This window comes from Solenopsis invicta, chromosome 16 (genome assembly GCF_016802725.1).
Source record: "Solenopsis invicta isolate M01_SB chromosome 16, UNIL_Sinv_3.0, whole genome shotgun sequence".
Classification (NCBI taxonomy): domain Eukaryota; kingdom Metazoa; phylum Arthropoda; class Insecta; order Hymenoptera; family Formicidae; genus Solenopsis; species Solenopsis invicta.
Window position 1 is genome coordinate 24586498 of NC_052679.1, and position 20165 is coordinate 24606662.

The 20165-nt window shown below is 32.3% G+C and overlaps 1 protein-coding gene across 7 annotated transcripts; it reads right to left on the reverse strand.

Moving 5' to 3' along the window:
• Positions 1 to 1140: 1140 nt before the first annotated feature.
• LOC105193812 lies at positions 1141 to 18564 on the reverse strand. 7 transcript variants are annotated; one of them, XM_039458172.1, is made up of 18 exons: positions 18094 to 18564; positions 17022 to 17221; positions 16751 to 16924; positions 16543 to 16679; positions 15932 to 16113; positions 15713 to 15843; positions 15497 to 15616; positions 13965 to 14264; positions 13786 to 13882; positions 13098 to 13173; positions 12757 to 13023; positions 12479 to 12652; positions 12192 to 12347; positions 11900 to 12036; positions 11473 to 11814; positions 9670 to 11389; positions 7143 to 7949; positions 1141 to 2240 (listed from the first exon to the last, which is right to left on the reverse strand). In XM_039458172.1, the coding sequence occupies exons 1-18, from the start codon at positions 18373 to 18375 to the stop codon at positions 1999 to 2001; spliced, it is 5544 nt and encodes a 1847-aa protein (XP_039314106.1). In that variant the 5' UTR covers positions 18376 to 18564; the 3' UTR covers positions 1141 to 1998. The 7 variants fall into 7 exon arrangements, with proteins under 7 accessions (XP_039314106.1, XP_025990924.1, XP_039314105.1 ...); XM_026135139.2 differs by having other exon boundaries at positions 12294 to 12347; positions 12473 to 12652; XM_039458171.1 differs by having other exon boundaries at positions 12473 to 12652.
• Between the last annotated feature and the right edge of the window lie 1601 nt (positions 18565 to 20165).

Sequence of the window (20165 nt, forward strand, 5' to 3'; positions counted from 1 at the left end):
ATCTCGCGAACGGCAATTGACAATAAAATCAATGTCACGTTTCGTAATTTAAAAAAAATTAATTTACGAGACATCTAGCGGCATAATATAACATTAAATTTATACTAACCAACAATCGATATGTATTTAAAAAGTAAAAAAACTTCAATATCATTTTATATATTTATATTTGAAACAAAATATATATGTATTTAAGAATAGATATAGACAGATGAAAAATCTAGATAAAATAATTTAAACAAAAAATATGTGTGATACGCGTACATTTTTGTACACGCTGTTAGTGAAAAGTTTTCAAAGTGTCTAATTTAATTACAATATTCTATAATTAATTCTAATTCTTTGTAATAAAATAATTTTTTGTTTCTGTAGAGAAATTACTAACTCAATGAATAAATAATAACGTAGCGCGGCAGTGATATATACTTATATACATATAATATATAGAGTATCCCGAAATTTACGAATCAAATTATAGCACAAAAATTATCAAAAAATTAAATTATTTGCAATTTTTTATCTCAAATAATAGTTTTTAAAATATAAAGTTCAAATAATCATGTCCGAGAATTGCATGAACGGTATATATTAGTGACACGACAGACAATTGTCTAAATAGAGTTCGTGATTGGTCAGCTTTAAGTCCTCATATCTCGAAAAATTACTGCTTAAAATAAAAATTCACAAATAACTATTTTACTTAAACAATTCAAATCGAGATCCACAATCGGTTATAGAAAGATCTTAGTGCTGAAATAATGTTTCTTGTATGACCTTTAAAAATTTTTTCTAATTCTCCAAATAGTGTACCGTTACTTTCAGTTTTAAACACAGCTCCTAAATTAAAACAGAAAAGTATCTAATGTCACTGAATTAAATCAATTTAATAATACTGATGCTAACTAACATCTATAAGATCACTCCCTCTCCCTCTTTGGAATTAAAGAAATTGTTATTTTAATTTTTCGAAAACTTTATTTTGCTATAATATTTTGATTCGCAAATTTCGGAGCACCTTGTATATATACTCATTCTCTATTCTCTTTTTGCCATGTGTGTGTGTGTGTGTGTGTATGTGTGTGTATAGGGATAAAATTTATATACAATTAAAAAGAATAGACTGTCGTCTCACACGCCTAGTTTGATTTACAGTATAAAAAGTACTTTAATTACAATAAGAAACATTGCGACGTACATTTGTTGAATTATATATATGTATATATATATATATATATAAACCTTCTCGGTGTGTCCTATACTAATATAGACTACTTATACGAATACATGCTACTCCTACAAGGAGAATGTAGATACAGAGACACATAAAGGTGATACACAGACGCTCTAAGTGGATAAAAACGCGCAACTATGTTTATTAAAGAAAAAAAAGAAAAGAAGAGAACAATATGTACGTCCATCTGTCTATCGTCACGCACAGTTACGTGCATTTGCGTCAAGTTCTCTGATCCCTCGCCGGTGCGAGAAGATGCAAAGCTGCAAATGCAGCATATATCCTCTCGTATCAATTATTTTAACGAAATTATCGTTTAACTTTACAACCGTATTTATCCTTAAAGTACCGACGAGATCAAATATCGTTCAATTTTACAAATATTGTTCACCTCGTCCAAGACGACGTTTCAAAACGACGTCTCGCGAGAGAAACTTCATCGTTTCGTCACAAAAGAAACTTATATCCCTAATTACATTTAGCGATATACATATACAATAATCGTTATACGATCAATTCTATCGTCTTTCAGAGTTTTTTTTCACTCTAATACATTAACATTTAAATATTTATCTACGAAGGCATTACATACTTGTCTTTCTGTAAAAACCCGGAATCGATGACGACGACAATATTAGCAAAAACGCGAATCATTTGTAATGTGATCGCGTTCTAAACCGCATGTCGAATCATCGAAAATGGCAGTAATCACGTGCCAGGGCACGCGGATGGTATATAATGCAGAATTATTCAAATTATTATACAAATCAATTGGCCGCCATTACAGCGGTCGCTGTCGCCGCTGACGATGACGACGTTGACGAAGATGACGACGAGGACGATGATGATTTTTTCTTCAACACGATGTCCTTGATATTTAGGTTGACCTTCTCCTTATGCAACGGCGGCACCGATTGTAGGCAGAATCGCTTGAAGGCCTCCAGTTCGCGTTCATCATCGTCCATCTCCTCGTCATTTACGAGGTCTATATCTTTGGGCGTGAATACCTCTGTAAAAGACACGCTCTGAATACTGGATACACTGATAGCCTGCCTGCGAACGCGGCAATGATTGGCAAAATCTGCTGTGCATTACTTCTTTTTCTTTTGTCTACTGTGTGGGTATGGGTAGAAGTATAAAAAAACGAAAAAGAGCAGGACGACTACGCTAACGTATGTTTAACGACTCAGATATGATCTGGACAATCGTCGAAGCACCCGCCATCACTGTAAATCCAATGGATGGAAAAAACCATGGTAAATTCTGTTTTTACTGTCCCGGATTTAATAAACTGACAAAAATTATAGAAATAAACTATGTAACACTCACTATATATACACTTTATACAAAAAAATATTTTTTACTTTAATTCGCCTAAATCATACTGATCACTATGGTTTAAAAAAAATTAAGCCAATCAATAATAATAATAATAATAATAATAATAATGAAACCTTAAAATAATAAAATGTTTTGTATTCTAATTAATTTGTAAAATACTTTTTTAACAAAAACTTTGGAGATATAATTGTTACTAAATTTTATGTTAATTTTAATGAGAAAAATATAATAATAGAATTAAAAATATATCTATATAGATGTATTTCGCATTTACTATTCAACATTTTATAATAAAGAAAACGTATTTATTTGCTACGTCAATTCTTAATCTCTTACAGATTTTATTTTGGATAAAACATAATTTAGAAAAGTCTATCGATTTACAGCATTTTTCTATTATGTGCTATTTATTATTTTTAATTTTAAAAAAGATCAATTTTTACCGAAAAATATCGATTTTCATCACTGATGGATTCTATAAAAAAAAAATTAAAATTTTCCAACTTTGCCTGCCATGCATTTGCAGAGGGACAATCCACACAAACAACTGTGCTCTGTTACAGATCGTTAATTTTTCATTACAAGTACAATTATTAATGTTCTTTCTTTCCTAACTTTTCTCGCCGTTAAAATTACAAAAATCACTGTTCAATTTTTTTTTTCCCTTCAAAAAAATTGGTTTAGCAATTTGTCTTTAGTTTCCCTAAATTTATTGCGAGGCAGTGAAATAATATGTCGAAAGGTAAACAAAAAGAAGACGAAATTAAGATAACGAATATAACTACCCATACTCATGCAGCATTTCGGGAAATGTCTACTCCAACAAAGGGGAAAAGAGAGTATAACATTGAAAAAAAGTAACTTGCTCTTTTATTTAATGTTATCAGTAGATTTAAAAACATCGTATACTATAGTATCACATTCCTGTTTCATTCATCACAATGAACCGATATTGTCATATTGTCCCCTGTATTGTCATGGTCAATATAAATCTAGTCGAGCAATTTCTTCATTCATTTTCATCAGTCACGTTTAAAACAGAAAAAGATGTAACGAAAATGTCCGTTGTATACATACACATGACTATGTTATATATCACATACACACTATACAACATATACATATAATATTTTTTTATATATTTTATATCTAATATATAAATAAATATTATACATAAATATATAAATAAAAATTTTATAACATATATGCATAAATATATATAAAATATATTATAAATTTATATAATTTAAAATTATATTTATTATATTTATGTACAATATATTATATATATGTATATATATATATATATATATATATATATATATATATATATATGTATGTATATATATATATGTTTGAAATTTATATATGGGTCATTCCACGTTATATCGACCACTCCTTAACTAAAATAATGTTTAACTAAATAAAAGTAGAATATTAAAATTTAAATTAAAGTTTCCAGTTTTTTATGCTGTTTAAAAAATATCAAGTAAAGATCTTGATTTCATTGGTCAAATAAAAAAAGTTGATTTCTTTTTCATTATTTCGTTATTCAAATCTGCATCATTTTTTGCAAAAGAAGTTCAATAGTCATTTTCAATATAATTTTGATTGATCAAAATTATTTTTGACCATAATTGTATTCTTTCTGCAAATAGACGTTTAGTTTTTATTCATTTCTGAAAGATAAAAATAGTGTTTTTATTGCAAATACATTATCAATACAAATTAAAATAAAAATTACAAAAAGAAAAAAATAATACAAACTTTCAGAAATAATTCATAGTTTTAACTCTATATAAACGCAGAAAAAGCTTTTTCATAACAAATTAATATTAAAAATTGATATTAACAAATAATTGTACGATAATTGGTTAATTTTATAACGCAGAAATACCATATTAAAAAAAAGTTTCCTTAAAAAATAATAAAATTATGTTTATCTTTCAGAATTGGACATCAATAAAAACTAAACATCTAGTTGCAAAAATAATACTATTATGATTAAAAGCCGTAATTTTGATCATTTTGACTGTTTCGTGTAATCCAAATATTGTCGATTAATTTTTAATTCAAATTTAAATTTAGCATACAAAATTACATTAAAAATGGCTATGTACTTTATTTGCAAGAAATAGCACAGATTTGAATAAAAAAATAACAAAGAAAAAAATAAATTTTTCTTATTTGACCGACGAAATCAAAATTATTACTTGATATTTTTTAAAATCGTCAAACGACATAGAAAACTATAAACTTTAATTTAAATTTTGAAACCCTATAGATTACATTTAATTAAATAAAATTTTAGTCAAATGAGTAATTGATCTAATAGAATGATATACATTTTGTTCTATCATATTTATATAGTAAAAACTAATCGGTACGATGTATATATGTACTAGTTCGCGAATAACTTTTTGGCATAATACCGATATAATATAATTCAATGGTGTCAAGTCCATTAGGATGTAATATAAAGTATCTACATTTTTAAAAAAAGTAAATAACAATAACTTGAATAAATTCAGAACTTTAATTATTTACAGTCTAAAGCCCATTTTACACAATTTATAATTTGTCACAAATTTTAAAACAGAATTCTATTTATAATTTCATAACAAAAATCATGTTTCTTTGATAGTTGAGTTATTAAGTAAAACATGTAAATATAAATATAACATAGAAAATTCTTTAATAATATCAATTTCAATAATATCCACAAGTATAGCAATATCTGCTCGTAGACATAAACTTCGTAAATATAAAAGAAATATCATTTCGTTATAAACTTCCGACCATTTCACATCTGTATATGATAATTTACCGTCACAAAAATTTGCAATAGTGTAAATTTGTTCGATATTTGATTGTTGGATATTGATTCGCATCACAAAACTTCTTTAGTCTGAAGTTGATGTAATTGACGACTGCATCATTCATTTTGATAAAAAAAATAGAGAAAAAGATTCTCTGAGATGAGAAACTATTAAGACGTTTAACTGTCAAGCACAGATTCTATGGATATTATTAATATGTATGTTAATCGAATCTGTTTATGTTTATTACTTTATGATTTTTGCATTTAATTTTTTATTATCCGTCAATAATTTAATTTTATTATATGTTTACAACTATAGAAGACTTAACTATAAGTTGAAACTTGTTTCGCTTGATTGTGCTATATTTGTGATATTTCTAGATATTTCTGATTAAATATTTTTAATTAACATCCACTAATTTGTTGCTCATTCTTGGCCTGCCTTGATCGATTAGTTTCTATATAAAAGAAATATTTGGTGTACAAATTTTGATGTAAGTTATGATATGTCAAAAGACAACAAAGTATACTTCATATGCTACATAACGAACTTTTAATCGAAAATCTAACAGCGCAAATCAAAACTTTATAAGATTAAATGAAAGACAATTTGAAGATGTATTTAGCATTTTAGTTGAAAAAAAATCTTTTTTATTGATAGATTTTATTGTACATAAGTAAGAATATTCATGTTTAGTTAATAAACAACAGTTACTTTCAAAATCAAGATTGTCACGTCAAATATGACAGTAGACTAAATTATAGTTTGTGTTACAATTCACGGATATGTCATTCATCTTATTTGTTTTCTGTATAAAATTATAAATAAAATTCTATCGCAAATTATAGATTGTGTAAAATAGGCTTAATTGAATAATCCGACACAATTACAAATTTCTAATTGCAGTTTTATCAAAGATGTACGCGGTATACAGTCGTTGATGAAACTATTTTCGACATTCTGTCCCTGATTTAAGATAATCTTGTATTGTGTAGATCTTCCCCCTCTCATTCCATCATCATGCGCTCCTTTGTCCTTCTATATTTGTGCAATGTCTTATCGAGATGGCACTGCCTTGCGTTCAGCATTCAAAAATAAAGAAATGCATTGAAAAATAAAACAAAGACCGACACAAATCCGTGCCTATATATAAATCCAGAGATAATCGACTACTCTTTACAAAAAAGAACAAAGCAATTCAGATTATTTATATATATATATATATATATATATATATATATATATATATATATATATATATAAAAGAGTCTCGCGTCTCGTGTGGAGCTGGAAAAAAAATAAAGGAAAGATGAAGATCACTGATCGTTTGCATCTCTTCCTTTTAAAAGAAAGATCTCTCTCAAAAAATTCAAAAGTCAACTCTCAAAAGCATTTTTCTCTCTTTACCATTCTCTCTTTCGTTCTTTCATTCATGAATACTCGATATCTCAAAAATCTTTTGACCTAGCAGACAATGCAGCTTTCCAACGCGATGCAGTGCCCTCTCCTGACAGCACGGAGCGAAAGAAAAAAAATCGTCTTTAGTGCGAGAAACCTAAGTGTCCGAGAAAGATACGTATGGATAGTTTCCTTCATAAAAGAAAGAAACGAGATCCGCTGCGAGCGTGAGAAACAACCCGAAGAGGATGCGTGCCTGTGTAATGTATTTTATAACGTGTGTTAAAGAAAACAAACGAAATGAAAGAAGCAGATTTACATGTTAAAGTCTGATTATTGTTGTTTCTCACCAACGAGGTCCAAGTCATCTCCGCACTGCCCCGTGCCGCTTCCGCGTTTTTTCTTTTTCTTGCTCTTCCCGCTACCGCCACCACCACCACCACCGCTGCCGCCACCGTTGGCCGCTGTTATCGAAGTGGTGTTTATCGCCTCCTTCACTGAGGCACACTTGGCTGATGCTTGTCGCCCATCATCCATGCTCGTTGCCTCGGGTCTCACCTTCGTCAGGGTGACGCTGGTACCCTTGAGATTGATGCCGTTCTCCGGTATCGGTTGGCCGTTCGTCATCTGGCTGATCTGGATATTGGCAAGCTCGGACAAGGACGACGCGCAATCAGGCTGCGCGCTCAATCGGCTGCGCAATTCCGCCAGGCTCGACGATATGACACCGTTCGCGTGTTTCACGCTCAGCTGACCGCAATCAGTCGTCGTCACTCTGCCCGTCGATGACGACGACAGATCGCCCTTGACTATGTAATCCGGCTTAGGTGGTGACGTCAAGCCCGCATTGATCGCCTGCTGCAAAGCTGGACTTCGGATCGTCACCATGCCGTTCTCCGACACTTTAATGATCGCAGCTTGCTGCGTCGGCGGCACTTTCATCGGTCCGAACGATGGGTTCCTTATAGTCACCATATTCGTCCCAGGATTGTGCAGTATTCTCGCCGGCTCGTCCATCATATGATCGTTCACAAATGCGTCGCTGTTCTGCACTGGCGGCATTGCCGCTGTATTGCCCGAATTGGCTGAATTCTTATTTTTCTTTTTCTTCTTTTTACCGGTAGCGGTACTTTGAGGCTGAGAATCCTTCGATGAATCTGTTAAAGAACAAATTAAAAATTATTCACATAAACTTTCACTAATAAAAATAACAAACATTATCCAAACAATGGCTAAAAGGCAAATATGTTATGTTGGAAAAAACATATAAAAATTTATTTATGAAAACAACTACAAATTTAGTTTATAAAGTTGAAAATGACTGTTTATGAAGTTTAAACATTTCATCAACTTTTCATTGAATAGAAAAACATATTATTTTTTTTAAGACTTTAATATATGTAGATGTCATAAGATCAAATAAAAAAATACTACATTTTTTACACAATAGAATATTACGGAGTGTTTACTCAAATTTTATAAAAGAATTCCCGAATTTTCCAAGAATTTTAATCAAAATTCCCGAAATAAGATTATAGAATTTTTTAATGCTTTTTTTAAGCTTTGTGAAATAAGTTTATTTTATAATACGGTGGACCGAGACAAATATCGAATCATCAAGTTTTGAGACAGTTATCATTAGTTTTTTTATTTCATCGTGCTAGTTGCTTTCGCGCTTTCCCTCTGGAATGCGTTCAGATTCCCTTCCAAATGTCTTTCAAGTATCATTTTATCCTTATCTAACATTTAATAAACAATAAAGATAAAATGATACTTGGGGAACACTCGGGGCGGGAGAATGGTCTCGCCCCTCTGCAACGGAAATAATAGACAACAATTCTGTATTACGTGTGATTCAATGTCAGTCAATGATACAAGCGCAGTAATCGTAAGTTCACGAAGAAATTTTGTCTCTCATAAAATCACGATCTCAATTTTGTGAGTTTATAATGAAAAGATTTAATAAACTTTTTCAAAGAATTTATACATTTATTTTTATTTCTTTTAGATTTTATGGAGTTTAAACTGATGATCCGTATCGCCCCCAATGTTACAATCTTTACATTTTTGGCTGAAGTTTTATTAATAATAATACATACATATGGTATTTCTTATTGCAAAAAAATCGAGAAAAGAAAATTATCCAATGTATTATTTTATTAAATATATAATTAATATATAATTAAATAAAACTCAAGCCAAACATGTAAAAATTAAGAATTTATAGTAAAACTTATAAAAATATTAAATTTAGTATTCTTATTACTTTTTTATGTATGAAGAAAAATTGATCCAATTCTATTCCCTAGCCTATGCTCTTTTTAATGTTACACAATCATGCACAAAGAAAAATTACTGAAGTTTTGAATATTAAATTTGAGAAAATACTACAAAAAATAATATAAATTAAATAGCATATAACAATTTGTTTGCAATACATCTAGCTCATCCAGAATTATATAAATATATTAGAAAATATAAGAAGTATATAATTCAAAAATTTTATATTTATTAAACCCATAACATCAATTTAAAATTATGTATTATCTTTTATTGTCATTAATTTTTTTATAAACTCACGAGTCACACGAGAATGGATATAAATGTGTATGCCATATTTATTGCTAATCAACGTTTTAATAATAAAAAAAAATAATTTGTAAAATAATATGTAAAATTTAAAAATAAAAGTAAAATTTCTAAAATTTTTCTGAGTATCAACAAAACCTTATGAAAATTCATGATTTTCAAAGGTAAAAAAGAGAAAGAAAAATCCCCTGAAAATTCCAAGGTTTTCTAGTAATAAACACCTTGAATATTAGTTACATAAGCCAATCCTTCCCATACTTTAGTTTATCTATACTAATTACAGCCTACCTTTTTCATTAGCTTTTGGTAGCAGATCTTGCTTGAGCTTGCCCGTATCCACCACTATAACATTTCCACCTGCTTGCGGACTCGCGTAGCTGGACTGAACGCCGCTCATCGGCGCGGCGATAATGGTAGTTTGCTTGGGCGGATTTACTGGTTTCGGCAAAGGAGCCGTTTTGATTGGAAGCGGTTTTGGCGGCGCGTCGACCTTTGTGATCGTGATGCCCGGTGGTAACTTGAGATTTTCGATGTTAATCTTAGAGTTCGGTCCGATGTCTTTAAACTGACTACTTAGCGATGGCGAACTAACTCGTTCGGAACACGTATTTTGGACTTCCGCAGGCGCACGTTGCTTACTTATGGTAGTTTGATTCGTTTTATTTACATTATTACTTTTTTGAGAATCGCTCTTATTCGATACGTTCTTATTATTCGCATTATTATTATTTTTATTGCTTTTACTGGTGTTCGATTGCAAATTTTTATCATGTTGCTGTTGTTGCTTCTTTGCCTTCTTGCTAATTGCAGATTCACTTATAATATGATTTTGCTGCTGCTGCTGTTTTTGCGACACCGGTGTCTGGGGAGGAGTACTCGCTTTATTTTGCTTTTTGTTGGTCGCATTTTGTTGATTTTTATTCTTGTTCACTACATTTTGTTGCTGCAACACGTTCTCTTTATTCTCCGTATTTCTCTTGTCTTTCTTCGATTTAGAATTTTTGCCTTCGTTGACATTCTGTTGTTGAATTTTTTTCTCTTCTGTCTGTTTACCACTTTTCGACTTTTCGTTATTTGCTTGTTGCTTCAAGTTCTTACCGTCGTTGACTTTAGTCTGAGTCTGCTGCTTTGAATTATTCGATTGCTGTAATTTATTTCCTTGTTGCAAGGAATTATTATTGTTAATCGCTTTAACTTTTTTCTTTTTTCCGTTGTTACTTTGGTTTTGTTCTTGCTCTGACTTATGGGAAGGTTCCTTGGTCTGTCCATTCACTAACGTAAATAGAACCTTATCCTCAGCCGGAGTTTGGCCTTTCAAAGTAATTGTAACCGTAGGTTCAGCACTGTTCGAATTTATCTCCCTTCTAATAGTAACTATTTGCGGTTGAGATTCTGTATGTACTGTATTTTCAGTTTCTTTTGCCTTTGCTTCTTCCAGTTTCTTCATTTCCTTCTTCAATTTTTTTCGCTCCTTTTTCGTCAACTTCTTATCAAGTAAATCGACATCAGATAACTTATTCGCATTATTATTCGTACTGTTTTTCGTAGACATAATATTATTAATACTTGCTGATGGCTTGCTGCCTTTATTGCTCTCAACTTTATCGTTTTTCGCGTTACTCTTATTATTCCCTTGGCTAGAATTCGTATTTCGTACTTCACACTTTTCCGTGCTATTAATACTCTTATTTTTTGCGTTTGAATTCGTCGTCTTCGTCTTGTTACTCAAGTTAGTAATACTATTATTACCGCAGTTATTACTACTATTGCTAGAAACTTCTTGCTTATCCTTTTTTCTATTATTTAACTGTTTTACTGTAGATAAAGATACTGATGGCGACGTTGGCAAAATGGAAACTTCCGGTAAATTACATTGAGGCAATAATCTTTGAGGTATGGGCTTTTGAGGATCGACAACAGTGATCGTTACCTCCGGAGTCTTTTTTTGTAATTCTATCAACTTTTGTCTTTCCGCTTCTTGTCTGTCCTTCTTTAATTTTTCTTCGAGCTGCCAAAAACATAAAAATTAACATAAAATATATATAATTAAATACAAAATTTGGTACAAGCATAATTTATATTTAAACAAACCTTTCGTTGCTTCTGCCTCGCTTTCTTTTCGGCCTTTTTATTATCTTTTTTCCCAGTGTGATTACCTTCAATAAATTCCAACAATTCCTCTAAATCCCGCTGATCTCGTTGATCATACTGCACCGTGGATGCCGTCGAAAGTGGAGTATTTGATCTGAGAATTGAATTTGCCACAGCTTTGGATTCGGAATTGGTGTTAGAAATTGACGATTCTGATGGACTTTTCTGCGGACTACAGCCAGGTACGACGGTTTTGCATTTCTTCGCTTTTTTCTTCGTCAAAAGTTGCCGTAACCGTTCCCGCATTTCCTTATAGTTCCGACTCACTGGCGCGACTGACGGCTAAAAATAAAGCATTCATTAATCCTCGCTGCTTCTTCAAATCAAATAAATGTCTTCAAACAATTTCTTTAAAGATCCAACTTACCATCCCATGGCCAAAGACCTCACAGTAGCAACAGTCACAGTGTCTCATGTTGGCATCTCTTTGTGCAGAACTACTGGTGGAGCACGAGTCCCCCTGACTACTCCCTGAATCTGAACAGTCTCCATCTCCTGAACTCACTAAATAAATTAAGTTAAAAAATATATAACGTAATATACACATAATATAATAGATACAACTTGGACGGATATATATGTATATATATTATATATATATATATATATATATATATATATATATATATATATATATATATATATATATGTTTACTAACAATCGTTACACGACATTCTCTTGATATGTTCGACGTTGGCTTGCTTGTGGCACGCATGCGGTGTATGATTAAGTGGACGAAGTCTGGGGTGAGAACACGAACCTGTGTTTTTCGTCAGATCTGGTAGCGGTCCGTGAGCGTGCGAATGAGTGTTACCTATGGTCGCGTGAAAAAAAGATGTATGTGTGTGTGAACATGCGTACGTAATAAATGTGACGAAGACGCAGAAAGAGATTAATCGATGTGATGACGACACAACCTAAGAACGACTCACTACTTACACCTACCCTGATGCATGCTGTGATTGTGAGTTTGCGTTGTAGAATGCCTCGTTTGAGTTTGGGCGGATTGCGTGGAACCAATCTTTACGGCGGGTTTCTGGCTCGGTTCTGAATTAACCTTTACAGAAGTAGGTGATGTCGCTTTTGGACGACCAATCGCTACGACCGTTTCAGGTATGGCTGTTTTTAAAGACACATTATATTTAAAAAACAAAAAAGTTTTAATTGATTAACTAAACTAAATAATAAGTAATAATCTAATAAAAACGTTTTACATCGCTTACATTTAGGGAGGCAAGGACATATATCCCATTTGCGTCTCGAATTCAGCAGACAAGGACAAGGTGGACTTTCTAGAATTTCTTTCTTTCTTTCTGCTATTTCTTGCGCGTGTTGATAAACACATAGACAAGGATCCGATTCGGATGTCTTTGAACCGGTATATTTGTGCGAAGCGTCACGCATGCCCAATTCTTTTTTCTTTTTGTTCTCATCGTCTGAATGATCTAGTTTCTTTTTAACTTGCGTTGTTGTACAACTTGTAGATATTTCTGAAAACATTTATCTATTTTTTATTTCTCTGAAACTTCTTTCATTATTTTTTTTTTTTTTGTTTTGCTCTTACCTGGAAAGCCATTACTGAAGGATGAAAATAAATTTGCCTCATCCTTCTCGATATTTTCATCCTTATATTGCGTATCCTACAGAAAAAGTATATTGTTTATCAGTGTAAATTAGGAAAGTCTTATACAAAATATAATAAAAAATACATAATCATTATTTATTTTGTCTAAAAGTTTATAATCTCGAACTGGCATTAAAAACACACATTAAATAAAGTATTTTTAAAATCAAGAGAGAATTAGTATACATAACAAAATCTTAGCGCTGAAATAATATTTCTTGAGTGGTTTTATGTACAATTCTAATTCTTTCGAAATATGAACCATTACTTTTAGTTCCAAACACAGCTCTTAAATCAGAAAAGTATTGTTAATTTAATTCTGTAATATTACGCAATATTTTCTGATTTAAGAGCTATATTTGAAATTGAAAATAATGGCACAATTTAAAAAAATTAGAAATTGTATGTAAAATCACACAAGAAATATTATTTCAGCACTAAGATCCTGCTATAACTTTATATTGGCCCTTTTTATTTTCATTATATATCATAGTCTTAGTTCTAATATTAATTTATTTTTACTTTGTTTTATTTTAATATATTTGGAAAAGAAATATTAAAGAATTAAAAAAAACAAAAAATGAAACAACAATCGTTAATGAACTGTCAAGATTTGAAATCTATTTACCATATGGCCTACCCCAGTTTCATTACATGTAGAACATTCGCATTCTTTTCCATTCTCAAGTCCATTCTCTGTGTCACCAGAGTCATCATTGTGAGTCCTAAAATAAATCAGAATCATTAACATACCAAAAAATAAATAAATAAAAATAAAAATATACAATTTTCTTCAGGTCTACATACCTCACTGATCTGATAGCGTATTGCGCCAACTGACATGTGGCACGTGTGTAATCGTAGCAGTTAGAATCACCTTGTCCAGCGGTATCTACTTCAGTGGCAGTCAATGCACCGGCTATGTCAGCTAATTTTTGATGCTGTGCTTTATTCCAATCATCTAACAATATTTGAACTATCTCTATGCTTGATGGCATAGCTATAGAATCTGAACTAAAATCCAATGATGGACTTAAAGGGGGACTATCGCTTCCAGATGTATGCGCAATGAGCGATGAAAACTGTCCGTGAATCTCTTGCATTTCACTGAAATATTGTTTGTGCAATAGAAAAAATTACGGAAAAAGAATTTATCAAAATTTTATATACAGAATGTATATAAAATATACATTCCGGCATATAGAGTATATTAAACACGATTTTTTATGCTTAAAAAAACTTTTTTTTTAGCAAAATAACATCCAATAAGTAATTAGAGAAAAACAGATTAAAATTAATAAATAAACGCTCTTGTTTATGTGACGCACGTCCCACTCGCTTGTCTCTTAGGCCTTGATCTTTTACCGTATTATTCAAAATAGAAAAGTTAAATCAAATAAGCAAAAAGAGATATAAAAATAGTATTAAAAGTGAGAATATCTCCTTTAATGATACAATTTAACTATCATATGCAATTGTGAAACGTTCAGAATAACACTCACAATGTATATTATTATTACATTTGTCTTTATCTTCAGATAGTGCTGCAGAGAGAATCAGAAAATTCTTTTATTAATTCAAGTAAAGAATAAAAGCAATATTTATTTTGTAAACTTTTCATCAATAACGAATGAAATTAAGACCGATAAACGACACAAATCAGCAAAGAAAAATGCTAATGAGCTAGATCTTGATACTTAATATTTTTGTGTAAATTTTACGATTTCTCATGCAATTTCCACATCGATTATTTGTCAATTTTGAAACACAGTTCTAAATTAGAGCTGGAATACGTAATAGAAAAATAGAATGTAAAAGCTCACAAAATGTAGAGAGATTCAGATTCCTGCCCTGAGATGACATTTTTATAATTCTTTAGTGTTTTAAGATAATTGTTAGCATCATAAAATTATTAAATTGCCTGTCAATTTAATTCATATGTATTCTTACTTCAGTTTAGAATTGCGTTTCAAAACTAACAAGCAATCAGCGCGCAGAATGCATAAAATGGAAATTGTAAAAATTCACCTAAAAATATTGTTAAGATTAATTGTTAAGATCTGTCTCAATTAAAAAATGGTATTCTTCGATTTTGTGTTAAAATTTTATATTTTGAGCAATTCAATGTAGAAAAAGATCAAAGAATCAAGTACAAGCAAGATGCGCGTGCCGATCCAAAGCGCCACACAGACGAGAACGCTTATTCGATAATCTGTTCTCTTACAAAAATTATTTAGATGCGCAATTTTACTGAAGAAAAAAATTGTTTCTTTTAGCATAAAGGATCATGTCTACTAATCCATATATAAGAATTTTGAGACATTTTGTACATGTCTTACCTTCCAATATCAGATGTTTTGTTCAACATATTGCGCTCCATAAATTTACGTGTTGCTGTGAACAATTTCCAAGCTTCTCTAATTTGTCTAAGTCTCGTCATGCGAACAGCTTGTTCTGCACTAAAATTATACGTCGTTTATACAATCCTATTTTTCTGTTTTTACAATTCCGTCGAGTTATTAAAAACAACTTGAACAGCATATCCTTCAACTTACTTATATTTATCCATCCATGGCTCAGTTTCGGGCCATAAATTACCGATCCTCGTCATTTCATCATCAAAAGATAAATATCTATGAACAAGAGCTTGGTATTTGGAGTCCTTCAACGGTAGAAGTTTCCTCAGCTACAAATGTGCAAGCATGCACGTTTAGATTTACCAAATCGCCAACGTTGTTGAATATTTCTTCAGTGAAATATAAATTTGATTTTACCTGACCAATAAATGTAGGTAAATTGTTCTGCACTAAAGCGTCATTATATACATAAATCTGATATAACTTCTTAATAAAGCAGTCCCACGTCAAATTGAAGTTGAGGCACTTTTTTAACGGTTTTACTAATTCAGAAATTAGTATCGCCGTCGATACAAGAGCATCATAGTCATTCAAGAGACCTATATTGTAAAAAACTCAGATAAATTTTATATCTATCATACAAAGTGTACTGAAAATTTTGATTCAAAATATCACAAGTTCTCAAAAAAATTAAGTAAAATAGTTATTTGTAGATTTTTATTTTAAGCAATAATTTTTTAGATATAATGACTTAAAACTGGCTAATTACAAACTATGTTTAGATAACCAAATGTTTGTGAATAGCACAAGCAATAGTATTAATGACCAGATGGCAGACAACCTGTGAGTAACCATCTTTAAGCTATTATCTCAAAAATTACTACTTGAAATAAAAATCAATACAAATCACTATTTTACTAATTTTTCAAGAATTTTCTTGTTATAGTATTTTAAGTCATAAATTTCAGAACACCCTGTATAATAAAAACATTTCAAATTTTCTAAAAAAATTTATGAAAAGTACTGACCAGTGAGAAAAATTTCAGCTAAATTCACACTATGATCATGTAGAAGAGCAAACAAACGGATTTTTACTTCTATCACAAACTCTTGCGCTTGGCTCACTAATCTCATGAAAAGTTGATGGGAATCTCTTTTACATAATCTATAACAAAAAACATTATTGCAACAGTTTAACAATGCCACCAAAAATTTCAATATATATAAACTTCTTACTGAGTAACAGTATTGTGCATATCAGTAGTAAATTTGCCACGATGAGATTGCGAAGAATCAAATATATGAGTAGCTTCTAGAGCAACGTTAAAGTCAGTACGTATGTACTGCCGTAATTCCATCCATAGATTTTGGAAATTCATAGCCTTTTGCAGTTCCTCTCTGAACATGTCTCTGCACATACACAAGAAACTTCCAATTAATATCACATATTCTTGCTCCTTTCTACTTCTTGAAATTCTAATTGTTTAGCTTTATTGTTTAACTTTACCGTTTAGCTTTGTGATCAGCTGTGTTATCACAAGAACACGATTCCTTTCCAAGACGTGACTGACCATCCAGAGCTGCTGCAGAAGAGTACAATTTGGCAAGCACATCGGTGCTTACTAGAGACAACTTGCGACGATCTTCATCAGCCGCCCTTGCGCCTCTGATAAACGCGTCTATCACACTCTGATCAGTCGTCCCACACTATAAATAAAGTATTTTACATAATATTTATTTTTACAACAAAATTTGTATCTACAGCAGAATTTGTAAGTGAAGTAGTGCAAGAGCTAACCATAGACGAATCTTTTATTTATCAATTTTATCAATCACATTATGTACAAATTGCAGTTTTTACAAAGTTGCAATTAAAAAATTTACCTCATTTAATTTTTAAAATTAATTGAAATTCTTATTAATAAGTTAAATATTGAAAAAATCCTATTAGAAATTCTTAAACAAAAAATGATTAGATTTGGCCTATACATGCCTGTTCATGTCACTGCAGAAATATACATCAAGAATATATCGTCATTCGTAGCTCATTATGTTTGAAAAGCATACTATCGGTGCTATTGCATCCTTCTATCCTTATTGTTTATTAAACGTAAAATAAAAATATATTGTTTTGACAATACAACAATAATATACTTCTGTTATGTAAACAAGACAGATTTCTATATTATCCCAAGTTTTATTTTGTCTGTTTCTGGAGTCATTTAAATTTTTTTAAAACAGTATATAACTGATACACGATTCGCCCTGCTACAACTCCAATTCCAAAATAAGTGACACAAGAAAAACTGCTATGGCATAACAAACATCTATGCATTGGTACAGTATTAAATTATAATATATGGAATTATAATAATATTAATACCATTCTTGAAAAGAAAAAAATATCGCAATCGACTGAGTCTACGATGAAGCTTCAATAAGGTTAACGATGGAACCACTTTTTGCAGATTTCGAACTGTGGCAAAAATGAATCTTCAAACTATACAAGGATCTCATTAAAATTGAAATTATTTGGCCACATCGAAGATAGTCGAGCGAAACAGGCAGAGACGACGTACCCCGGTAGGATCAGAATCCGCGAATGCGGGGAATACATTCTCGTAGTCGCTCGGTGCATCCGTGTCCCGGTGTGTCCACGTTGCGGACTCGTTGTGATTGGCGACGGCGACGACGTCGTTGCAGTGTCGTTTCATCGCCGTCGCCGGACCGCAGTCGTCGCCCATCGCTTCGGCTACGCCACTTTCCCCAGTGATGATGGTGGCGACGGTGGTGGTGGCGGTGGTGGCGGCGACGGCGGTGCTCTTCTCGCATCGACCGTCCTCGCCGTCGCTGCCGCTCATGACAGCGTCGCTACACGCCCGTCTCGGTGGCACACGCGTCACGATGCACCGTACTCTAGACAACTGCCACGGAATCGACGCGCAAACTGTATCACGGCCTTTATCCGGAACCGCGTAAACACCGCAGCTCGCACATTCGGCTCAACACTCGCAACCCCTTTCTCAATATGGCGTCTCGCGTGCGACCGTCCTGTCCGCGCAATCGCGGCATCGACCACGGTTTAATATAGTGGCGCGACACCGCGGCGAGGTTTAAAGCCGCGAGTTTTGTTATCCTTCTTGCTATTATTGCCCGTCGGTAAGACAAGTCGCCCGTTGTTCTGCAATTTTCTGCGTCTCATATGTATATGATGTAAATGAAAAAATCTGAGGAAAAATTCAGAATGCCGTCACATGGAGCGGAATAGCGGAACGCGGAACGAAAGCGGAACCAATCACATGCGTTCCGCGTTAAGGGCCTCGCACATGAAATGCATAACAGAGCATAAGCATAGCATAAAGGGCCTCGCACATGAAATGCATAACAGAGCATAAGCGTAGCATAAGGCCTCTGGACCAATGGGAATCTTATGTAAATCAATATGGCGACTTTATGTTGGATGCTTATTGGTGCATTGGTCTTATGTTGTGCTTATGTTATGTTATGCATTTCATGTGCGAGGCCCTTAAGGGTGCCGTCACATGGAGCGTAACTTGCGTAGCGTAATTTGCGTATTCTAGTAACTTACTAAAATATGTTACGCCATTTAAAAGTCTTCTTTCACATGAAGCGTATTTGGCGGATTTTTAAGAAATGCGTATCTAATGCAACCAATTGCTGATTAGGGTTTCTCTTGTACTCTCTAACAGAAATGCTAAACAAATTTACAATTGGTTTTTGTAATTTACGCGTCTCGGAAAATACGTCTCAGGGTGCCGTCACATGGGGCGTAACTTGCGTAAACGTAACTTGCGCCGACCAATGATATCGTTTTAGGGTGCCGTCACATGGGACGTAATTTGCGTAAGCGTAACTTGCGCCGACCAATGATATCGTTTTACTGGAACATCAGCTTCCGCCTAGTTACTTTACGCTTTTTACGTTATTATCGTTACGTCGAATCCAATTTTCTGCGTAAGAAACGCTGTGTACATGTAATAATACATGCATTGGTAACACATGTATTACTTAAATAAACAGAACAAAATTGAAAGATGGATAATAAAATCAGGGTAAATTAAGAAACAGTTTTATATCAAATTTATTATTTATAATAGCTATTCTGTAATAACATTCTGTCATATCGGTCATATCCAACCTTCTTGCGATATGTTGAAACAAAATTTTAAGGTTATAAGTTGTACATTAATAGATATGTCCGTGTTGCTTGAATTTCTTGCATGTAAAATGTTTTCTTTTTCTTAAATGCCTAACATATATTTATTTTGTTTTAAATAGATAAATTTTTGAAAATTACAAGTAACAGGAATGTATGCCCGCACAGGTTAGATTCGTACATAGATGATTCACACATACTAGTGTGCAGAGTATCAATTCCACATGAAGCGTACTTTCCGAGACGCGTAAATTACAAAAACCAATCGTAAATTTGTTTAGCATTTCTGTTAGAGAGAAACCCTAATCAGCAATTGATTGCATTAGATACGCATTTCTTGAAATTCCGCGAAATACGCTTCATGTGAAAGAAGGCTTTAGAAGTTACTAGAATCGCAAATTACGCTATGCAAGTTACGCTCCATGTGACGGCACCCTAAGACCTCTGGACCAATGGGAACCAATGTAAATCAAT

Bases quoted from the DNA above. Each gene is read 5' to 3' on its own strand.
- LOC105193812 (XM_039458171.1), bottom strand. From the start codon at position 18,375: ATGAGCGGCAGCGACGGCGAGGACGGTCGATGCGAGAAGAGCACCGCC. The intron at 13,024-13,097 runs GTAAGAGCAAAA...AAATGTTTTCAG, and splicing joins CTTCAGTAATGGCTTTCCAG to AAATATCTACAAGTTGTACA. The intron at 11,390-11,472 runs GTTTGTTTAAAT...TGTTTTTGGCAG, and splicing joins CGAGGCAGAAGCAACGAAAG to CTCGAAGAAAAATTAAAGAA.